Genomic DNA, 23,633 nt, shown 5'->3' with positions numbered 1-23,633 from the left:
TGGGCTAGCCCAGGGGCTCTCTGAGGGTTCAATGACACCTAATTCCAGCATTTTATGTACCTCAGCCTTTATACAGTCCCTGACGTGGTCAGGTTGTCTGTAAAGTTTGTTCTTTACAGGCAGACTGTCACCAGTGTCCACCACATGGGTACACCAGTCAGTTTGACTAGGTATCAAGGAAAACATATGTGAAAATGATTGTAGAACCTGTCTACATTCAGTCTGCTGATGGGCAGTGAGGTTGCCTCCAAGGGTCACTCCTTCAACTGAGCCATCTTCAGGGTTCTGAGACAACAGGTCTGGGAGAGGGTCACTCTCTTCCTCCTGTCCCTCATCTGTAGCCATGAGCAAGCCCATGTCTGCCCTGTCAACATATGCTTTAAGCCTGTTAACATGGAGTACCCTGTGGGGACTCCTGGGAGTTCCTAGGTCGACCAAGTAGGTGACCTCTCCCTTCTTTTCCAGGATTGTATGGGGTCCAGACCATTTGTCTTGGAGTGCTGCTGGGGCCACTGGCTCCAACACCCATACCTTCTGTCCTGGCTGAAACGCAACCAAGACAGCCTTTTGGTCATGCCAAGCTTTCTGTAAGGCCTGGCTTGCCTCAAGGTTTTTGGATGCCTTCTCCATATACTCAGCCATCCTGGAGCGGAGACCAAGTACATAGTCCACTATGTCTAGCTTAGGCTTTTTGAGAGGTAACTCCCAGCCTTCCTTCACCAAACACAGTGGGCCTCTCACAGGGTGCCCAAACAACAATTCAAAGGGGCTGTAGCCAACTCCTTTTTGTGGGACCTCTCTGTAAGCAAACAGAAGGCAGGGTAGAAGGATGTCCCATCTTCGCCTGAGCTTTTCAGGTAATCCTTTGATCATACCCTTTAGGGTCTTGTTGAATCTCTCAACAAGCCCATTGCATTGTGGGTGATAAGGGGTGGTGAACTTGTAGTTGACACCACATTCCTTCCACATAGCTGTTAAGTATCCTGACATAAAGTTGGTACCTCTGTCAGATACTACCTCCTTAGGAAACCCCACTCTGGAGAATACTCCCAGCAGGGCCCTGGCCACAACAGGAGCTGTAGTGGTCCTAAGGGGAATTGCCTCTGGGTACCTGGTGGCATGATCCACTACCACCAGTATAAATCTGTGCCCAGATGCAGTGGGAGGATCCATGGGACCCACTATGTCTATTCCCACTCTTTCAAAGGGAACCCCCACCACAGGTAGTGGTATCAGGGGGGCCTTTGTTGTGCCACCTGATTTGCCACTGGCTTGGCAGGTAACACAGGAGCGACAAAACTCCTTTGTATCTTCATTCATATGAGGCCAGTGAAAGTGAGGGACAAGTCTGTCCCAGGTCTTGTTCTGGCCTAGGTGTCCTGCTAAAGGAATATCATGGGCCAAGGTAAGAAGGAAGCCCCTAAATTGCAGAGGTATAACCAACCTCCTGGTTGCACCAGGCTTGGGGTCTCTAGCCTCTGAATAAAGGAGCCCTTCATCCCAATACACTTTATGGGTACCTTGAGCATTCCCAGCAGCCTCAGCAGCAGCCAGCTGTCTGAGGGGTTCAAGAGAGGGACAGGATAACTGAGCCTGCCTCAAGTCAGCCCTTGAAGGTCCCCCTGTCCCCAGAAACTCAACCTGGTCAGGTTCAAGCTCTTCAGGGACAGTTCCTTCAGGGTCCTCTAGATCAGCTTCCTGGGAAGGCTGATCATCACTCTGAGGCAGGGGGGAAGGCACAGCCTTGACCCTCCTGTTCTTCTTCTTGGTAGGTGCTTGGTCCATTGTGCCAGGATCCAAGACCTGTGGTTCAGTGAGGCACTTTTTGGCCTGTGACCTGGTCACAGCAAGGACATGTGATGATATACCCAACATCTCTGCATGAGTCCTGTACTCCACTTCTGACCATAGAGAACTCTCTAGGTCATTGCCCAACAAACATTCTACTGGGAGGTCTGCACTAACCACAACCCTTTTGAGGCCAGTTACCCCTCCCCATGAGAAGTTAACAACTGCCACACTGTGTGAAGTAGTGGCATTGCTGGCATTGGTCACCAGGTAGTTCTCACCTGGTATGCACTGTCCAGGGTCCACAAAGCCTGGTGTCACCATAGTGACACTGGCACATGTGTCCCTGTAGGCTTGAGCCACTTTGTCATTAATTAAAGGAGTCTGTCTGTACTTGCCCAGGTTACTGGGGCTCACAGTCAGGGACAAATCAATGTCCCCATCACAGATCAAGACTGCCTGTGTCAGGGTTCTGTCTAAGTCAGAATCTCCTTCAGTTCCCATAGTGATTCCCACTACACCCTTTGTCTGGGGACCAACACTGCTAACAGTAGTACTGGGAGCAGGTGCCTTAGGGGCAACAGTGTTGGGGGCTCCACCCTTTTTGCAATCACTAGTCCAGTGAGTTGTATTTTTGCAATGATTGCACCAGGGTTTCTTTTGACCTTCTTTCTTCTTTTTGGACTGTTGTTGGGACCCACCCTCCTTAGCAGTAGTTTGGGGCCCTGTTGAAGACTTCTGGTCTTTAGGTTTCTGATCTCCACCCTTTTGGTCTGTTTTCTTCTGATCACCCCCTTGGCCCTGGTTCTGGTTCTTTTGCTTAACCCTGGTTCTGACCCATTTGTCTGCCTTCTTTCCCAATTCTTGGGGAGAGGTCAGATCAGAGTCAACCAAGTGTTGATGCAGTTGCTGGTTTTGACAGTTGTTTAAAATCTGTTCTCTCATCATCAAATTATACAATCCTGTAAAATCAGATACCTTACTTCCCAGCAACCAACCCTCCAAAGCCTTAGTGGCACATTCAATGTATTCAGACCAGTCCTGAGTCTGTGTCTTTTGGGTGTCTCTGAACATTAACCTGTACTGCTCAGTGGTTAAGCCTAACCCATCAACTAGAACACTCTTCAGGACTCTGTAGTTTCTGACATCCTCTTCTCTAGTAGTGAGGAGTCTGTCTCTGCCTCTTCCCTCAAAGGAGAGCCAGAGGATTGCTGCCCACTGGTCTTCAGGAACCTGCTGTACTTTGCAGGCCCTCTCAAGAGCAGTTATCCATTTGTGGATGTCATCCCCACTTTTGTAGGGGGGCACAACCTTAGACAGGTTTCTATTATCGAAAACCCTATCTTTGTCCTTAGGGACAATGCTGCCACCAGTGGGTATAGACCCACTTTCTTTATGCTGTCTAGCCTTGCTCAGTTTCTCTTCCATCAGGGCTACTTCTAGCTCCTGCTTCCTGATCCTCAGCTGGGCTTCTTGCATCTTGGCCTCATGTTCCCTCCTCTGAGGGGTGGTCATCCTTCTCCTGGAGTGACCTTGAGAGCCTCTAGAGCCATGGGAAGCATTGGAGTCACCTGAGCGATTCCTTTGCCTTCCAAGCCCTGTGTTAAGTCCACTGGGGAGATCCAGTGGGGTGAACCCACTGTCAGTCCCCAATAGCCTTGGTTTAGCTGGGCCAAGTATAATACTTGGCACTGGGCTAGTTCTCCCTTCATCATCACTACTTTCTGTATCCTCACCACTTTCCTCCCCTGTAGTATGATTCTCATCTAAGGGATGGCTATTGGAACTGGGTACCTCTGTAGTATCTTCAGAAGGGGGGCCTCCTGTTCCTGACCCTGATGGGGCTAACTGGGAAGCTTTCTTGAGTGCTCTCTGATTCTCATCATTCTGTAAGAGCTCTCTGAGCTCAGCAGAGTTTGGGTTCTTGGGCTGTTTAAGGCCTCTAAGAGTTGCCAAATGCCTGAGCTCATTCTGATTAAGGGTAGCAAAGCTGGATGGTGCCCTCTGGGGGTCACTCTCAACAGAGATGGGTACAGTGGACCCCTCTGCCCCGGCCATTGCTCTTAAGTGTGGGTGGATGTGTTGCAATCTACCTACACTTGGGTTTACCTACTAAACCTATCTAGTAGTTGTAGTCAGGGTGTGCTACTCCCTTTGCTCTACAACAACTAAGTTCAGTAGAACTTAAGTATATCTAATCTTGTTTTATATGTACCTACAGGTACCTATGTGATCTTTCAATTGGTAACCAAGAGATTACAATGGTAAAACACAGCAAGCTCAAATCCAACCGCTGCTCACCAATGTGAGAAGTTGGCCTGGTATATGCTGTTCACTAGTTCTAGTGACCACCTTGTACCATGCCAAGCAACCCTTATGGTGTGGTTGTAAGTCAACCTTTTTGGACTAGCTGCCCTAGTGGTAGCGTAGGCTAAGCAGTCTTTGAGGCTAAACTCGTGAAGCGTGTTAAGCAAGCTGTTTTACCAATAGTAACCCCCTTTTATACCAATGAAAGGACACCACACAGATATATATTCAAAATATATATGTATTTATTTCTCAAAGTAACCCCTAGTCTCTTTATGAGCACAGGAGCACAAATCGTCAAACAAGATTATCACAGAATACACAGAAGTTGCACTTTATATGGATAGGCCCTGGTGGCCACTCGAACCATATACTAAAATAGTGGTATAAGTACCACGAACAGGAAAGGGAAAAGGCCTAGGGCCTCTAGAATCGCTGGGCCTACAAGGAGCTAACGTCAGTTAGTGACCAGGAGGTCCACGGGTGGCGTGTGCAGAGCAAATAGTCACACGCGTGCTCCCATAGGTTTCAATGGGTGCGTAAAAAGTACAAAGTTACTGCAAAAGGAATCTTCCGGATGACCTAGGGACTTAAGATTTGGAACACAGGCACTAGAGATGTAATACTACACTTGGGCACCGGAGTGCCAGCTTTACCTCACCCACAGGAAGCGGGTGCATAGGCCTCGAAGTGCGTCGGGTTTCTTCTATCGGTTCCGTGGGGCCTGTAGACAAAAGTGCTGCAGGCGGTCGGTCGGGAAGAGATGCAGTGGATCCAAGAGTGGATCGGAGATGTTGAAGACCTGTAAGCAGAGGGGACAGTGTTCACAGTCACTAGCCAGTGACCAGCGTGGCACCAGGTGGGTACCAGGCGATGTCGGGTGCAAACAGGTGATGAGGGGTAGCTTGTCTCCGCAGCCACGTGGTCCCTGAAGGTCGACGACGTCCAGGAGTCGGTTCACGAGCTGTCCCACGCAGGCTCTCGCTGTCGGCGGTGTCGGCGACTTGATCGAAGCAAACAAGCCTTGGCAAAAGCAATTGTAGAAGGATTCGGAAATCAGCTGTTGGTTCTGACCAGCAAGGTCAGAGGGATTGCTCCTTTGGAGGGGAACAAGGGCCAGTCTGGAGCAACCAGACCAGCGGTGTTTGTTGTAGATTTCGTCGCCAAGATGGCCACTAGCCAGCGGGCCAGCAACCGGTTAGGCGCGTCGAGTGGCAAAATGCAGAAGGGCCCCACGCAGATCGTGGAGATGCTGGAGGGCTCACCTTTGGTGCAGATGCTGCTCGAGGGTTGGGCTTCTCAGGACCCAAAGCACAACTTGGAGGGTGCCTCGGTTGTTGCACTGGTCAGCTTGTCGTAGTCGTTTCAAGATGGCTGGCTCCACGTGTCTCGGTGCCTCCACGGGTCTCCTCTTTGCAGGGACTGTGGATCGGGCGGTGAGAGGTCTGGAGGTCCAGGTCTTGTCAGTCTCTGGGCTCGGGCTCCGGCGGGAGGCGGCGGCAAAGCAGACGTTGATTCGCTGGATGGTGCTTGCGTTAGCAAGGTGGTCACTCCCTGACCACAGGGGAGATTGGCTTCAGTCCTCTGTGCAGCAGAGCGTCGAAGTTCCCGTCTTCTTCTTAGTTTTAAGTTGATTCCAGGATGTCTGAAGTCTTAGGACACAGCTCCTACCTTTAAGCGGATTCTAGGGGCCGGACTACCTGCTAGGTCCCTCCCTATGGGTGGGACCAGGAAGGGGGGTGGTTACACCCCCAATCCTTTGTCCAGCTCGCCCCAGGCCCGGGACTGGTGTGCCCCAGGACCGGTTTGAACTGGCATATGCACCGAGGCTCCTTGTGAGCCACAGGCATGTCTGGTTTCTTTCAAGCCCTACCTGACCAATACACAAAATCCTGTCTGGGGTGGTGCATGCACCTCCCCTGGCAGGAAACCCTTTGTCCACACCTCCCAAGCTGGAAGGACTCCCAGCAGCAGGAGGGCAGACTTGTGTCTGTGGTGGCAGCATCCATTTTGTGGAGCTGAGGCTATGTCTGATTTTACCCGGGTTTCAGGTACTGTACATGTCGTGTCCCTCTAGAAGGGTGGAATGCTAACCCCGTCGCCAGAATTGGCGAGGGTTTAGTATTCCAATTCGTATGACACCTTACTCGACATGTTTTGATAAAGCCAAACCAAAGATAGCATTTAACCGCGAGGTTCATAATGCACTTAAGAGTATATGGTATGACGATATCTGGAAACAGTAGAAGGAAGCTGTTCCGACCACTGCAGACAGGCTCAGCTCATGCCAGAGCACCATCTCACATGGAACCAAGCACTCTGCCTTCAGGATTGTTAAGGCCTGCCATAGGAGTGACTTATAGGTTACCAGGTGTCCCATTTAAGGTTAGGTATAGGTATACTACACCTAAGTAAGAGGTGATTACACCAACTTACCCCAGCTGAGTGATCAGCCAGTTGTGTCAAATTGTTAGGCCAAGCCTGGGGTGGCATAATACATGCTGCAGCCCTTGGCAGGCCTTGGGTACACCAATGCCCTGGGTACCTAGTGTACACTGGTACAGGGGCTGACAGGGTGATCCACTTCCAATTGGTTATGCACCTAGGGTGCATAGTTTTAATTTAGTAGAGAGAACAGCAGGCTGGGGGTCTGATTGGCAGGCCCACAGCCTCAATATGTCAAAAACCAGTGAAGCAAAAAGCAAAAATTTGGGGTGACCATAGGATAGCAGACCCTACTCTCCTACAATACCCTTGAGGGTCTCAAGGCGCTGGGGGAAGGGGGGGGGGCAGCGCCGCTACCGGTCGAAGAGCCAGGTCTTGAGGAGTTTTCTGAAGGTGAGCAGGTCTTGGGTCTGCCGCAGGTGGGTGGGGAGGGAGTTCCAGGTCTTGGCGGCGAGGAAGGAGAAGGATCTTCTGCAGGTGGTTGTGTGCTGGATGCGGGGGACGACGGCAAGGGCGAGGCTGGCGGAGCGGAGCTGGCGGGCGGGGGTGTAGAGGCCGAGTCGGCTGTTGAGTTATGCTGGTCCGGCGTCGTGGAGTGCCTTGTGTGCCTGGGTGAGCAGCTTGAAAGTGATCCTCTTGTCGACGTGGAGCCAGTGTAGGTCCCTCAGGTATGGAGTGATAAGGCTGCGGCGGGGGATGTCGAGGATCAGTCGGGCAGAGGCGTTTTGGATACGTTGTAGGCGTTGCAGGTGCTTGGCCGGGATGCCTGCGTAGAGAGCGTTGCCGTAGTCCAGGCTACTGCTGACGAGGGCCTGTGTCACCGTCCGTCTTGTTTCAGTGGGGATCCACTTGTAGATCCTGCGAAGCATGCGGAGGATGTTGTAGCAGGAGGAGATGGCGTTGACCTGCTTTGACATGGAGAGTGTCAAGAATTCCTGTCATACAAGGGAAACACGCCCTTATGTAAACAGGAGAGCTGTTACATAACTCAAGGAAAACACGCCCTATAAAGGGAGGAACCGGGAGGTACAAGGCTGTCGGATATTGTGTTTACACCGACGTACCTGCTTCGTGAAGAGCAGTGTTCCGGAGTGGTGCTCCAGTAAGGCAAGAACGGAGGTAGGTCGAGTCGTTACTCCCTGGGCCGTGTCTTGCCCCATCGTCACCTGTGAAGGACCCGGAAGCTCTACCGGTCAACCATTGAGCTTCGCTTTTTGACTCGGCTGAGTCCAAGCGCAGTGGCGCTTTTGCTGGTTGGAGTCGTAACTCCCAGCCCGACCAGAGACACAGGGACTGCCAGCTGTAACGCACACCAGGAGGTGTTTGCCGCGTTACAGACTCGGAAGTCCACAGGATCGATCGAGCGGCTGCTCTCGGTTCAGTCTTCTTGCTTGTGATTGGGGTATCGGTGACGCATCACCAGGAGGTGACTCCGCGTCCCGGTGCAGTCTGAGGAAGAGGTTGAGCGGCTGCTCCCTTCAGGTAGAGACCCCGGCTGGGTGTTTCCCTGACTCCTCGATTCTCCCCAACACTCTTCGTGCCCCTCACAGCCTACCGATTGGCATTGTCGGCCATTTCATTTCTGCCCTCTGTTGGCATACGCCGGGATCGGCGTATATGCAGAGGACGGTTAGGACCATCCGTGCTGTGGGCTGGTAACGTACTTAGCCTGGAGGATTCCAGTGACTATAACTTTTGTTTGTTCTTTGTATTTTATTTGCCTTCATTAAAAGAACTAACCCTTCACAAGTGGTTGCGTCCTCATTGTCGTGTCTGTTAAACGATCCTGAGACGTTCAGGGCGTTACAAAATATCCGACCTTAATAACACTAACTGTCTCCCGGTCGATAACAGACATGGCAACACTTGATGATGTGCTGGCTGCTTTAGCGGCCATGCAAGTTGAAGTGGCTGCCTCTAGGCAAGAAACAGCCGATGTAAAAGCCAGACTGGATGCTATCCAATTGGACCCGCTCACGCCCAGCACCTCCCTCACGAACCAGACCCCTGCGGTAGTAGTGGAAATGCCGGTAGCCATCCCCTTGGCAACACCAGAGAGGTACAGTGGGGATCCTAACACAGTGCAGGTATTCCTCACACAAGTGGCGCTACATTTATCGTGCAAACCAAAGGCGTTCCCCACGAGTCAGGCTCGTGTGGCTTTCCTTATATCCTATTTGGCTGGAAACGCGGCACAATGGGCCGTACCTCTGGTGAGCAGGGACGACCCCCTCTTATGTGATTGGGGTGCTTTTCGCGAGGAATTCCTGAAGGTATTCGACAGAAGGGCTGACTCGTACACGGCGGACCGTGAAATGCTTGAGTTGAGACAGGGATCCAACGACCTGGTGCAGTATCTCAACGCGTTCCGAAGGCTGGTTGCGGAAACCAAGTGGCCTGTTGCTAAACAGACGGCGCTCTTCCATCAAGGGCTGTGCGATGAGCTCAAGGACGCCGTGGCTCATATTGACCCTCAACCCAAGACATGTGAGGGCCTTATCAACCTGGTATTACGGCTGGAACATAGGCTAAGTGAAAGAAAGGGGGATCATGGGAGAAAAGGAAAATCCCTTCCATCCTATGTGACGGTGGGAAGTCCTGAAACTTCCACCGCATCCAAGGGAGAACCCATGGACATCAGCGCAATACGAGCGAGCCTCACAGCCACGGAGAAAGAGTCACGCCGTAAACAAGGATTGTGCCTATATTGTGGCAAAAAAGGCCACTACGTACGTGAATGCCCTGCCAAACCGACGACGTCACGTTATCGGGCCAACCGGTCGGTAACAGCCGTGGTGGACATACCGGCGGAAAACTAGAGGACTCCAAGACCAGAGAAGGGGCATCTCGGAGTCACTCATCCATCCCTTCACTTTCCAACTCGGTCACTAAGGGACAACGACACCTGTTTATCACGGTGCACGTGGGAGTGCATGACCAGTGGATACCCGTTGTGGCCATGGTGGATTCAGGGGCCACTGGCATGTTTATGGACCACAACGAGGCATGCAGGCTAGGGCTAGTGCTTCTTCCCAAAGCAGTACCCGAAGACGTCTATGCGGTAGACGGAAGGCGATTGGTGACGGGGCCCATCGGACAGCACACGGGGGTCCTTCCGATGAGATATGGGAGGAACCATTTGGAACAAATCGATTTTAACATCATCCGAGCGCCCCAATATGGCGTCATATTGGGATTGCCGTGGCTACAGAAACACAACCCCTTTGTGGATTGGCCAACACATCGCATCGAAATGACGTCACCGTATTGCATCCTGCATTGTGGAATAAGAACGGAATCCCTTGACGCAGATGAGAGCGGGAGTCAGACGGTGGCTACAGCGGCAGAAAAAGATGTGGCTCTCCCCCAGGCTTATCACAGTTTTGAGGATGTATTTGATGAGGTGAAGGCGGAAGTGCTACCACCACATAGACAGTTTGACTGCCAGATCGACCTGGTGCCAGGGGCCAGCGTTCCCAGCGGCAGGCTGTATGCCCTGACGGAGCCTGAAAACGTGCATCTCCGGGGGTACCTGGATAAACTCCTCAAGCTAGGATTCATCCGCCCGTCCAAGTCTCCGGCCGCCTCGCCACTCTTCTTCATCCCGAAGGCTAATGGGGAGCTGAGAGCCTGTGTGGACTTTAGGGCATTGAATGCGATAACCATAAAAAATCGGTATCCCTTGCCTCTCATCAGTGTACTTCTGGAACAGGTCAAGAAAGCTCGTATCTACACCAAGTTGGATTTGAAAGGGGCATACCATCTGGTGCGCATGAGGGACGGAGACGAGTGGAAGACCGCCTTTAAGACCAGGTTCGGCCTTTTTGAGTACCTCGTCATGCCGTTCGGTCTGTGCAACGCCCCGGCAGCCTTTCAGTACTTTTTGAATGAGGTATTCAGAGAGGAGTTGGATATCTACGTGGTCGTATATATCGACGACATCCTCATCTATTCATCCAGTGTGGAGGAGCATGTACACCACGTCAAAGCTGTGCTCCAAAAGCTGAGGGAAAACATGCTGTTTTGTAAACTCAGCAAGTGTGACTTCCACGTCACATCCGTGGAATTCCTCGGAGTGATGCTGAGTCCAGAGGGACAGGAGATGGCAGAACGAAAGATCAAGGCGGTGAAAGAATGGCCGGTGCCCCAAAGCGTGAAGGACGTCCAAAGTTTCATTGGCTTCGCCAACTTTTACAGGCGGTTTATAGATGGATTTTCAGGAGTGGTGGCCCCAATCACACAGCTACTGAGGAAGTCCAAGGAGTTTGTCTGGTCCCCTGAAGCGAACAAAGCCTTTGAGGCCCTGAAAAGCGCCTTTGGTAAGGCGCCGGTGTTGGCTCACCCCGATCCGGATCTCCCCTACGTGGTGGAAGCGGACGCGTCGGATGTGGCGCTGGGGGCTATCTTGTCCCAACGCAACCACGACACAGGGGTGCTTCATCCCGTTGCGTACATGTCCCGCAAACTCAACGACGCCGAACGCAACTACCATATTGCGGAGAAGGAGCTTCTCGCAATCAAGGACGCCTTCACCGAATGGAGGCATTGGTTGATGGGGGCAAGACATGTGGTATCGGTGTACACGGACCATCGGAACCTACAGTTCATGACGGCCACTAGACACCTTTCTCCCAGGCAGCTGCGGTGGATGATCTTCTTTGCGGGGTTCAACTTCCGCATCACATATCGGCCGGGGACGGAAAACCGGAAGGCGGACGCCCTGTCCCGTCAATCTGCAGTTAAGGAACCATTGCCTGCAACCGAGCGTTCCATCATTTCCCCGAGGATGGTATTGGGGGTTATCCAACCGGATACTTTCCTGAGGGGAATAAAGAGAGGGATCAGGTCATTCGCATGGCGGAGGTGGCTCCTCAGTCACAGAGAATGGCAGCTGAAGGACGGGATACCCCTGAAGGGCAGGTGCCTATTGATACCCACGCCTAGGCTAAGGAAACAAGCATTCATCTGGTGCCATGACTCTCCATGCGCAGGTCATTTGGGCTTTGAAAAAACGGTGGCTAGCATGGGACGGCATTTCTGGTGGCCAACCATGAGAGTGGATGTCAGGAGGTGGGGACAGGAGTGTCCTACGTGTGCTACCATGAAGGCCGACCATGGCCGAACCCAAGGGCTCTTACATCCACTTCCGACCCCGGATAGACCATGGGATAGCATATCACTGGACTTCGTGGTGGGCCTACCGGTAGACCAGGGGATGACGGCAATACTGGTGGTGGTGGATTACTTGACGAAAATGGGGCACTTCATCCCCTGCAAGAGAGTCCCTACGGCCGGGGAATTGGCGTCACTACTCCTAAAGAATGTGGTACGACTGCATGGATTACCTGGGGTGATCGTGTCGGACCGGGGGTCGCAGTTTACTGCGCAATTCTGGAAGACTTGGTGCACTGCGCTGCATGTTAAGACCGCCCTGTCCACCAGCTACCACCCTCAAACGGACGGCCAAACCGAGCGCCTGAACCAAACGCTCAAACAGTATCTGCGATGTTTTGTGGACCAGGGCAGGGAAGAATGGGTCGACTTGCTATGGGTTGCAGAGATAGCCTATAACAACGCCACTCACAGCTCCACACAGTCATCTCCGTTCTATAGCAACTATGGCCAACATCCCAGGTTCTTGCCATTTCTACATCCGTTCAGAGAGGACAGGATTCCCGCCACAGCGGACAGGGTGGCACACATAAAAGACACGTTGATGCGCTCAAGGGCTGTCCTAATAGAGGCCAAGAGAAGATACAAGGCTGCGGCAGATAGGAAGAGAAGGCCCGGGCCACTGTACCGCACTGGAGACTACGTCTGGATATCCACAAGAAACATGAGGTTTCGAAAGAACAGTGTGTTCCATCCCAAGTACATGGGCCCCTATCGAATTACCAAGTGTATGGGTCCCGTGAACGTGAAGGTGTGCTTGCCCCAGTCATTGCGGATACACCCTGTCTTTCATGTATCATTGCTCAAACCAGCACCCTCCAAGCCGTCTGGGACACCTAGGCCGGTACGCGTGGAGTCGGAGGTGGAGTATGAAGTGTCGGGCATACGGGCGTCCAAATGGCGCAGGGGGAAGCTGTGGTACCTGGTTGCGTGGAAAGGCTATGGCCCGGAGGAGCATTCATGGGAACCGGCTGAAGGGGTTCATGCTCCGCGCTTGGTCTCCTTGTTCCATCGGCGTTTTCCTGCCAGCGCTGGACCCGTGGGGAGCCGCTGAGAGGGAGGATGTACTGTCAAGAATTCCTGTCATACAAGGGAAACACGCCCTTATGTAAACAGGAGAGCTGTTACATAACTCAAGGAAAACACGCCCTATAAAGGGAGGAACCGGGAGGTACAAGGCTGTCGGATATTGTGTTTACACCGACGTACCTGCTTCGTGAAGAGCAGTGTTCCGGAGTGGTGCTCCAGTAAGGCAAGAACGGAGGTAGGTCGAGTCGTTACTCCCTGGGCCGTGTCTTGCCCCATCGTCACCTGTGAAGGACCCGGAAGCTCTACCGGTCAACCATTGAGCTTCGCTTTTTGACTCGGCTGAGTCCAAGCGCAGTGGCGCTTTTGCTGGTTGGAGTCGTAACTCCCAGCCCGACCAGAGACACAGGGACTGCCAGCTGTAACGCACACCAGGAGGTGTTTGCCGCGTTACAGACTCGGAAGTCCACAGGATCGATCGAGCGGCTGCTCTCGGTTCAGTCTTCTTGCTTGTGATTGGGGTATCGGTGACGCATCACCAGGAGGTGACTCCGCGTCCCGGTGCAGTCTGAGGAAGAGGTTGAGCGGCTGCTCCCTTCAGGTAGAGACCCCGGCTGGGTGTTTCCCTGACTCCTCGATTCTCCCCAACACTCTTCGTGCCCCTCACAGCCTACCGATTGGCATTGTCGGCCATTTCATTTCTGCCCTCTGTTGGCATACGCCGGGATCGGCGTATATGCAGAGGACGGTTAGGACCATCCGTGCTGTGGGCTGGTAACGTACTTAGCCTGGAGGATTCCAGTGACTATAACTTTTGTTTGTTCTTTGTATTTTATTTGCCTTCATTAAAAGAACTAACCCTTCACAAGTGGTTGCGTCCTCATTGTCGTGTCTGTTAAACGATCCTGAGACGTTCAGGGCGTTACAGAGAGGGAGGAGTCGAGGATGAATCCTAGGTTGCGTGCGTGGTCGGTGGGTGTCGGTGGTGTTCCCAGTGTGGCTGGCCACCAGGAGTCCCAATCCTGCCCCACCCTCAGCCCTAAGCCTCAGCATTCTTTCTGCTCCCCTGTGCATCAAGAGATTCCATCTCAATGTCAACAAGCATTTGCAATGCAATAGGTCTCGCAATTACGCAAGTTTAAGCTATTGGCATTGTAAATGACTCCGCCTTTTATTTATGTTTTAAAAACAAAAATAAAAAGCATTGTTATTTCCATTGTTAATAGCTCAAACTCGCGTAAATGCGAGACCTATTGCATTGCAAATGCTTGTTAAGACGAGCACCTGAAAAGGGCATATCTGATATCCGAGATGCAGGCAACAAACCTCTTCTGTGAGCCCGGAAAATGAGGACACAGCTGAATCCTCGTCAGGGGTACTAAGCGCTATATCATGCAATTAAGATATAGCAGGATAATACTGGAACCCTCGACCGCATGTGTCAGAGGGGGGCCCATCCTGATGTTAAATCTGAAGTCTGACGGCGTCACAGCCCCTGCTGCAGCGCCCAGTGTCTAACAGCACCGCGGCAGCCATGAAGCGCTGTAAATGAATGGACAGAAGAAACGCTCTAGCCTTTAAATCCTGTGCAAATAAAATATCCACCAAATGCAACAACCAACTCGATCCAGTAAATTAAATATCTTACTTTTTTTCCTCCGAAATTCGTTTGTTATAAAACTGTTTGCAGTAGTGCCTGTGGGGGCTGGGGGCACAGATCATACTCGCGGACTACGGACTGTCAGAGACCCAGAGCAATGGGGGTCATGGAGAGTAGGAGCGCTATCAGAAGATCAAAGAACAAGCTGCTGGGAGAGGGAATGGGAGGAGGACGGGCAGGGTGGACGCAACAAGCAGACTGTCTGGAAGCTGCAGGCAGAGAGCTTTGTGACTGAACCGAGCTCTTCACCTTATAAGTATTTAGTTATGCAGCACAATATCCTTACTGCAACAACCTTAACTGTTGCATGGCTAAACACTTATAATGTCTCAAAGGCGAGACCTATTGGCTATGCCAATGCTTGTTCTTTCTCTTGCTCTTATCTTAGTCTGTTGCAACCTCAGACCAAATTGGCCCCTGCATCTCAACCACACGCCTCTGAGCTGTGCTATATTGTAGTGAATAAACAAAGCAAGTGAACACCCACTGGGAGAAATTTCCGTAACATTCTGCACTTGAACTAGGGGTGGGCAAACAATTCTGTTCCGCAAGCGGAGTTTTGCCGTTTTTTTCTCGCGCAAAAGAGAGAGAAATTGCATGCTAGACCACCTCCCGGAGAGATTTCTAAACGCGGGCGGTCGCGGCAGGTTGCTACCGCTCGCGTAGAGAAAGCTGCCGCTCGTGTTGAGGAAGCTGTAATTCGTGTAGAAAATCTACTCAAGATTCAGATAGAAGCAGTACCCTCTGATGCTACGCATGATGCTGTTCATGCTATTTTACAACGCAGGAGAAACTCCTGGTGCTAAAAATCAGCGCAAATAGCACGACGTAGCACACTCCGCTGCTCGCAGAACTCCGCGTAGCGAGGCAGAGTTTTTCGACACTTTGCAGAGCTCTGCATAGTGCGATTCAGCAAACTCCGCCCAGGCCTAACTTGAACCTTGACTGGAGGGTTCAAATCCTGCCTTCTTCCACTGAACCAACAGCTATGTATTTGTGGGCAGCTCACTGTATCTTTCTGTGCCTCAAGTTGGACTAATGTCTGGAATTTCATAAAAAGTAAAACAAAATAAAGAAAACTGTACAACTATGCCTCGTAAAAAACTAACATAACACGAAATTGTCGCAGCACTAGTTAGCGCACTGCACTGACTGCTTCCGAATGTCCCTCACACTACATCCTGGTTTATACAATCTATTGTGCTACTGTTGTTGGTACAAGACCTCATATCTGAGATGCTGTTCCTGCTGCAATAAAAATGTACGCTTTAAAGTTCTTGGCTGCTTCTAGGTGCAATGTCTGATCTGTCGCAAATACCTAAAATAAAACTATTGCTGTCGCGTTGTGCCAGGGTGTGGCTAAATACCCCAAGGTTGTGCTCATCACCACAGTGACACTAACACTAAGGTGCTGCAAAATTTGCCAGGGGTGCCACTCAAAGATCCCATAGGGCCTGTTAAATGAGCAAGAGGTGGCACTCAAAGATCCCATAGGGCCTGTTAAATGAGCAAGGGGTGGCACTCAACAAGTCATGATTCCATCCAATATTGTAGGGTAAATTCCTTGCCAAGTCTCCCAGGTCCATGCATGAGTGATGTCTTTTGGCTTTGAATTGTGGGACTTGTAGTATTGTTTATTCCATTATAAAACAGAACTACAAGTCCCAGAATTCCAAGCCAGAAAACATGGACTGGTGCAGCACATCGCGCATGGACCTGAGAAACTTGGCAGCTATGAGGGTATCACCCAATGCACCACAGTGCTACATAGTACGGAGGTGCTAAGGAGAAGCTTACAGAGCATTCCTGCACTTTTGACGCCTACAACTGAGCCATTCAGGGGGCAAGGAGGAGCATCTCTTGAACAGTCCTTGGGGATTACAAGTGATGCATCTCAATGCCAGACACTAAAGCACAACATTTGCACATCAACACCACTCATGACTAACAATCCCCTCAAAAACATGAAGACACAATGCACACTCAGCACCCAGCAACAAACCAGGGGTACAACAGGCCTCTCACATCACTGGATACTTACATTAACTCAGCACATAAGATTCGATACTCCAGAGATCAGAATATATGGTCTGCAATAATTATTGCCTATTACAAGTTTAACCCTGCAAAATGGGGCATAACATGCAGATTCTAGGGCATAAGGTGAGCCCATGGGTCCAACTGAGCGAAGCCGGGATGGTATTTGAAAGGGGTGAGGGGGTGGAGTGCAGCAGCAGACAAAAGAAACCCACACAGCATGAAGCGTGACACACATGTACCTAAAGTGCCCACACAGACAAAAACACAGTACAATGCCTGGTTGAGTGTGGGGGAAGCACTGCTGGAGTGAAAGCTCGGCGAAAGGGAATCACGCACCCCCTGGTGACGCCTACAAGCAGGAAGAAGGGATCGCAAGATAGCCCGCACAAAGGCCGGGCGCCGATGCGTTGTGGCTAGGAAGGTTAAAGAAAGGAGAGTGCGGCGGGAGAGAAGCATGACTGATGGTGCCCGCAAGTTAAGGCCCTGCAGCCTATGCTGACCCTCCTGCAAGAGGCGAGAGGCCTCCCCCGTACATGAAGTGCCCACGTGGGTAGGTAAAAGGATGGCACCGATAGTGAAGCAGGCTAAGGGCACACCAGCGTGGTAAGTGGGAGTGGATAGAAAGCACGCTGCCTGTTAGTCTGTAGCACACCCCCGGTGTGGCCCAAAGTACTGTTAATAAAGCGTAGCGCAATTGGGTTGGGAGGAGGCCCAGAGTGGAGACCTCGGCTTGAGGAGCCTGAAAATGAAGAAACTCTGGGACAGCCGTGCCACCATGGACACATCCGTGCCCTCGTCATCACTCACCTGCTTGCTCTGGGCTGTGCAGTGCTGGTAAGAGAAGGGGGCGATATGGCGTGTGCCATTCCGCTGTCCGTGAGTGCTGCTGGGTGTTGATGTGGCATTCAGCCAGCAGTAAAACTGGGCCTGCACTGGCCAGGGGCTACTCAGGGCTGCATCTGCACCAAATGCCCCCAGCAATCTGCCATTTATTCGCGTTTTCGTGTCTGGGACTGATCAATCGCTGCATCCACACAGGGGGAGGCTGTGCGGCCGGGAACCCCCCTCTCCGTCCCACATGAGGAACAACACCCGGGACCACTGGATAGCTTGAGGCTGGCGGACTGTCCCGACCCCCTCCCGCAGGTAAGGCCGGGGGAAGCGGCGCCGAGGGTCCTGTCTGTGGTCGGCGGGAGGAGAGCAGCCCGGGTCAGGGGCAGGAGAAGCGGAGGGCGTGGGAGAGGGAGTAGGAAGACACGGAGGGGAGATGTAAGGCGAGGGCGTGGGGGAGGAGGCAGATGTGGAGAGAGGGAGCAGTCAGGGCAAGGAGAGGTGAATGTACGCACAGGCAGGGAAAGGGGGACGTGAAAGGGAGGAAGAGAGGGGAAGAAATGAAAGTGCAAAAAAACAAGAGAGAGAAGAGGAGGAAGACGAAGAAGGAAGGGAAGGCGAGTGAGAGCAGGTGAAGGGCGGTAAGGAAAGGTAGTGCCTAAGAGGTAAGCAGAGATAGGAAAGAAGTAGGGGTGAATGCAATAAAACGAAGAAGGACATGAGCTTCAGGATGCGAGGGGGGCAGAGAGAGAACAAGCTTTCGCCACTTTCCTCGGCCACGAAAGTGAAAGTGATCGCGATTGTGATCGCATGCTGCCGAGGAAAGACACATGGCGCTGCGCGCGTGCACGTTCACGTGCACTGAAGCTTTAGGCCACGGCAGCACTTTGAAAATCCCAACTGTAAAATGTCTCTCCGAGCCAGCGCAAGCGCTGGGGCTCAGCGAGACCTAAAAATTAGAGGACATTTGATTCTTTTAGGCGCTGTTTTTACGTATGAGCCAGGAGAGTGCGGCTGACTCCTAACATCCTTCCACCTGCAATGGTGAACGGTTGCACTTGTTGGGTTTGGGTAGACTGCCACCTGGAAAAACCTACCAGACCCAGACAATTCTGAAAACTAGACATCCGGGGGAGTCCATGGTGGTGTACTTCATGTGGATCCCACAACATTTTCTTACCCACAATGCCCTACAAACCACAAATTTTGACTAAAAACACACACTTTCCTTATATGTCTGTGAAGAAAAGTTCTGGAATCTGCGGGGAGCCACAAATATCCTACCACCTAGCATTCCCTCAAGTCTCCTGATAACAATGGTACCTCACAAGTATGGGTAGGCCAAGAGACCTTGATACATAAGGCCCTAAAACGACACGTAGGGAGATTAGAGATAGGGGTAGCTGTGGGATTTGGGGCCCTACTCGTCCGTCACCCATGGAAACCTACAAACCACAGACATTTTTAAAAATTAGACAACCAGGGGATTCCAGGGTGGTGTATCTTGTGGAATACTATAAGGTTTTCTTACCCACGATGCCCTGCAAACCTCAACTTCTGCCAGAATCACATAATTTCCTGACATTTCAGTGATAGAAACTTCCAGAATTCTCAGGAATCCACAAAAATCCTATCACCCAGCGTTACCCCACTTGTGCCAATACAAACACTGTGCCACTTGTGTGGGTGGGACTAGTGCCCGCAAAAGGAAAGCATCAAACCGAGGTCAATGGAAGCCGCTCCCCTTGACCTTGGTTTGATCCGTTCCTGTCGCGGGTGAGCCAGCCCACAAGAGTGTCGCGATGCGTTCTTTTCGACTATAACTAAGACCGTTTCCCTTTGACCCTCGTCGTATCTACAGAAGCATTATCTGGTACATTATCACATTCTTTGTGTGGTGTATGGTTGATAAGAAGGGGGACTTGCGATAGTTCTCTCTTGTTGTGGTGTAAACAGCCTGAACGTAGACAAAAAACGATGAAATCAACTAACACAAATATTTGATGCACAGGGAGAATAGTGAACACAAAATCAAACACACCCAGTCTGGAAGAACATTCATCCCCTCCAGACACTTCTTTGAAGCGGTCATCGGCTCCTAGGAAAAGGCAACCTGAGCATTGTGTGCAGTCGAGTAAGGCCAAATGACGGGGGGCCCCCTATACACTTTGACCTGGAGGCTCCAGAGGCTCCCACATCTCACAGGTTTTCATTGACCTTGGGCTGAATGGGACCCTTGAAGAGTTAGGGGTTCCCAGGGGGGTTGGACCCCTGCTTTCCAGGGGCTGCAGAGGCCTGCGTTATGCCCCTGATTGAGTGCCATATATGGAAAGATGAACATTCTCTGCCCTAATGGCAACATGTGCATTCTATGCATTAAACTCAAAGGTGAACATTCTATGTCTTAATGGCAGCATGAGCATTCTACACCTTAAAGGACACATGAGCATTAGAGGCCAAAAAGGCAAAGGAAATCAGTCTATGCCATAGCGGTAACATGAGCATTCTACGCCTTAGAGACAAATGTGAGTTCTCTATACCATAATGGCCATCCGAGCATTGTGCACCTTGAGGCAAACGTGAGTATTCTATGCAAAATGAGCATTCTACGCCTTAAAGGACACATGAACAGTCTACACTTTTAAGGCAAAGGTGGGAATTCCATGCCATAATGACAACATAAGCATTCTATGGTTTAAAGGCAGAGGACGGCATTCTATGCCCTGGGGGCAACATGAGCATTCCACACCTTAAAGGGCAAGATGAACATTGCATGCCATAAAGGACACATGAGCATTCTACGCCTTTAAGGCAAAGGTGGGTATTCTATACCATAATGGCAATCCAAGCATTGTGCACCATATAGGTAAATATAAGCATTCTGTGCCATAGTGGCAAGATGAGCATTCTACACCTTAAAGGACACATGAGCATCCTAGGCCTTAAATGACACATGAGCATTCTAGGCCTTAAAGGACACATGAGCATTCTATACCTTAAATGACACATGAGCATTCTAGGCCTTTAAAGGACACATGAGCATTCTATACCTTAAAGGACACAGGAGCATTCTAGGCCTTTAAAGGACACATGAGCATTCTAGGTCTTAAAGGCAAAGGAAAGCAGTCTATGCCGTACATGAGCATTCTATACCTTGAAATGAAAAGTAGATTTATAGAGCGCGGTTGCTGCCCAGGGGCGTCCAAGCGCTAGAGACCAGAATAGAAATAGCTTGACAGAGGTAACTTGCTGAAATTACTGAGGGGGGTTAAACAGAAAAGTCTTCAGCTGTTTTCGGAATGAGGAGAGGTTAGGGTTGGATCTAAGATGAAGAGGGAGTGAGTTCCAGGTCTTGGCGGCATTATAGGTGAACGTCCTGCCGCCCGTCCTTGCCTTTTTTATTCTCGGAGCTATAGCCATAAAGGCCTGGCTAGATCGAAGGTTTCTGCTGGGTTGGTACTGTTTTACTAGGTTGCGGGTAATCATAGGACCTGTGTCCCAAAAGGCCTGATGGGCACTACACATGGCCTTGAAGATGATTCTCTGTCGCACTGGTAGCCAGTGCAGGCTGATCAGACCAGGTTTGGCTGATTGTCTGCGTGGGAGCTGTAACAATGTGCGGGCCGCACAGTTCTGCACTATCTGTAGTCTACGCAAGGTGTACTCCGGGGCGCCAATGTAGAGGACATTGTTAAAGTCTAAGCGGGACTGTATCAGACCCTGGATGGCCACCTGCTTTGCCTCCATAGGTAGAAGAGGGAGGTCTTTCTTTAGCATCCTAAGAAGTCCGAAGCAGGTAGCCGAGAGTTTTGTAGCCTGGATGTTAAATGAGAGGGTCTTGTCCAGCCACACCCCAAGGCTCTTATTATTGTCCTTGGGTACCGGGGGGGTACCCAGACAAGGAGGCCACAAGGAGTTGAAGAAGGTGGAGTTTGAGGGGCCCAGGAGCATCAGCTCCGTTTTGTCCCCATTGAGCTTAAGGGATGAGGAAGTCATCCAGCCCTTTACCTCCTCTAAGCACTTTTTTAGCCCCACTGACGACGGCAGGTCGGCCTCCTGCGCCAAGGAGACCACCAGCTGGGCGTCGTCCGCGTAAGAAATGATCTTAACCCCAAATGGACGAACAACATCAGCCAATGGTCTCATATAGATGTTGAAAAGCGCAGGGCTTAAAGAGGAGCCTTGTGGGACTCCACACCTCAACGGCCTACTCATGGACACTGTCTCTCCCTCAAATACTTTGAATGATCTGTCACTCGAGAAGGATTTGAGCCATAGCCAAGCTCCATCCACTATTCCGACACTCGAGAGGCGGCTCAGCAGGGTGTCATGGCTGACCGTATCGAATGCCGCGCTTAGGTCAAGGAGGATCACTGCCACTGACCCCCCCTGATCTAGGATTTTTCTGGATTCCTCAGTGACTGCTAGGAGGGCAGTCTCTGTTCCGTGTCTGGGTCAAAAACCCGTCTGGGTGGCATCTAACAGCTGGTTGTTTTCGAGAAAATTCACCAGCTGGAGATTGATGTACCTCTCAAGGATTTTGCTCACCCAGGGGAGCAGAGAAATCGGCCGGTAGTTGCTAAAGTCAGAGGGATCCAGATTGTTTTTTTTTAGCAGCGCTCGGACCATGGCCCGCTTCCAAGCGGGAGGGACAGTGCCAGAGGTGATGGAGGCGTTCAGGAGGTCCATAATGGTTGGTAAAGTGACCTGAGATGCTAACATCATGACTTCTGGAGGTGCTGGGTCGCATGGAGACCCAGATTTTACCTTGCGGGCAATGGACTCCAAGGATTCAAGGTCTAGAGGGGGGAAGTGGTCCAGTGTTGGTAGGGGTTCTGATAAAGTGTCTCCCAGATTTATTTGGTCCTGAGTTATAGGGACAGTAGCTGTAGAGGAGAATGATGAATAGATTTTATTAACTTTTTGGTGGAAAAATTATGCCAAGTCGTTGCAGTGGGCTGTTGTTTTTTCCTCGTGCAAGCTAGAAGATGGAAGTTTTGTAAGTTTTTTCAGTATTTGAAAAATTTCCTTAGGTTTGGATTTAGCTAGTATGATTTTATCAGAGAAGTATACAGATTGGGCAGCTTTGACCTCGGCTTTGTAGGTATTAATTGCCTCTCGGTATCGGGTTTTTTCCTCCAAAGAGTAATCTAGACGCCATTGTCTTTCTATTTTCTTGCATTGGTGTTTCTTTTCCCTGAGAGCCTCTGAGTACCAGGGGGCAGTTTTATGGGAACGTTTCAGCGTTATTTTACTCAGGGGGAGAGTGGCTTCAAGGGATTGTGTGATCTAATCTTCGAAATTCTGGTTGGCCAAACATGGATCCTCATTGTAGGAGGGTTGGTCAATCGCGAGTCTACTTGCCCATTCATCGGCTGGTAGCCGCGCCCAGGATCTGGCGTGTCTTACCGTGGGTCTCACGGGGGGTGGCTTAAATGTGGTCCAGGTGAAAGGCACCAGTAGATGATCAGTCCACGGGAGGGAGATTGGTGGCCCAACCATGAGGTCTGCACAGTTACTGAACACAGGGTCCAGTAAGTGGCCCTTAGCGTGAGTCGGGGCCTTCACTCGTTGGACTAATTGTAGAGCAGCTGGGTCGTCTGCAAGTGTCGTAGCTGTATGGTCCAGGGCAATATCAAAATGAAAATTGAGATCCCCTAGCAAAGTATAATTAGAGGCAGTGCTAACGCGTTCAGCCACAATCGAAGGAAGATGATTGTGAAACTGTTTGGGGGGGCCCAGGGGGCGATATATTACTGTTCCTGAAAAGCAGTTGTTAGGGGAGAGTTCCAGAATAAAAGCTAAGCTCTCACAGTCTGGAATTGCTTCAGGGATAATTTGACAGTGGTATTGCTCTTTATATATAATTGCTAAGCCTCCTCCTCTCCCCTCAGGACGATCCTGCCGAATAATTTGGAACCCTGGAGGGAGGGCTGTCACTAAGACAGGGTCGGAGTCCGACGCGAGCCACGTTTCCGTAAGAAACACTGCATCTGGCAGTTTTAAAATTCGGCAAGCGTGTCTTCCGGCTTCCGCCTCAGGAGGTCAAAGGTCTTCTTAAAGGACACAGGAGCATTCTAGGCCTTTAAAGGACACATGAGCATTCTAGGCCTTAAAGGCAAAGGAAAGCAGTCTATGCCGTAGTGGTAATATGAGCATTCTATACCCTAAAGGACACAGGAGCATTCTATGGTTTAAAGGCAAAGGAGAGCATTCTATACCATAGTGGCAACATGAACATTCTACACCTTAAGGCAAAGGCCAGCAATGTATGCCTTAAAGGCACATACCAGCATTCTACACCTTGAAGGACACACAAGCATTCTATGACATGAAGGTCATATGAACATTCTAAGCCATGATG

At 51.0% G+C, this 23,633-nt stretch overlaps 1 protein-coding gene across 1 annotated transcript in view; it reads right to left on the bottom strand.

Moving 5' to 3' along the window:
• The window catches only part of GNMT (glycine N-methyltransferase), a 208,050-nt gene that overhangs the window by 96,757 nt on the left and 87,660 nt on the right, over window positions 1-23,633 (bottom strand). Inside the window, exons 3-4 of the mRNA XM_085610115.1 lie at window positions 13,871-13,900; window positions 1,458-1,478 (exon numbers count right to left, since the gene is read on the bottom strand). Of these exons, the coding sequence (XP_085466241.1) occupies window positions 1,458-1,478; window positions 13,871-13,900 (51 nt within the window). The remainder of the gene's footprint in view (window positions 1-1,457; window positions 1,479-13,870; window positions 13,901-23,633) is intronic.

This window comes from Triturus cristatus, chromosome 6 (genome assembly GCF_964204655.1).
Source record: "Triturus cristatus chromosome 6, aTriCri1.1, whole genome shotgun sequence".
In the NCBI taxonomy this organism is placed as follows: Eukaryota; Metazoa; Chordata; class Amphibia; order Caudata; family Salamandridae; genus Triturus; species Triturus cristatus.
This window is presented reverse-complemented; position numbering and strand designations above follow the sequence as displayed.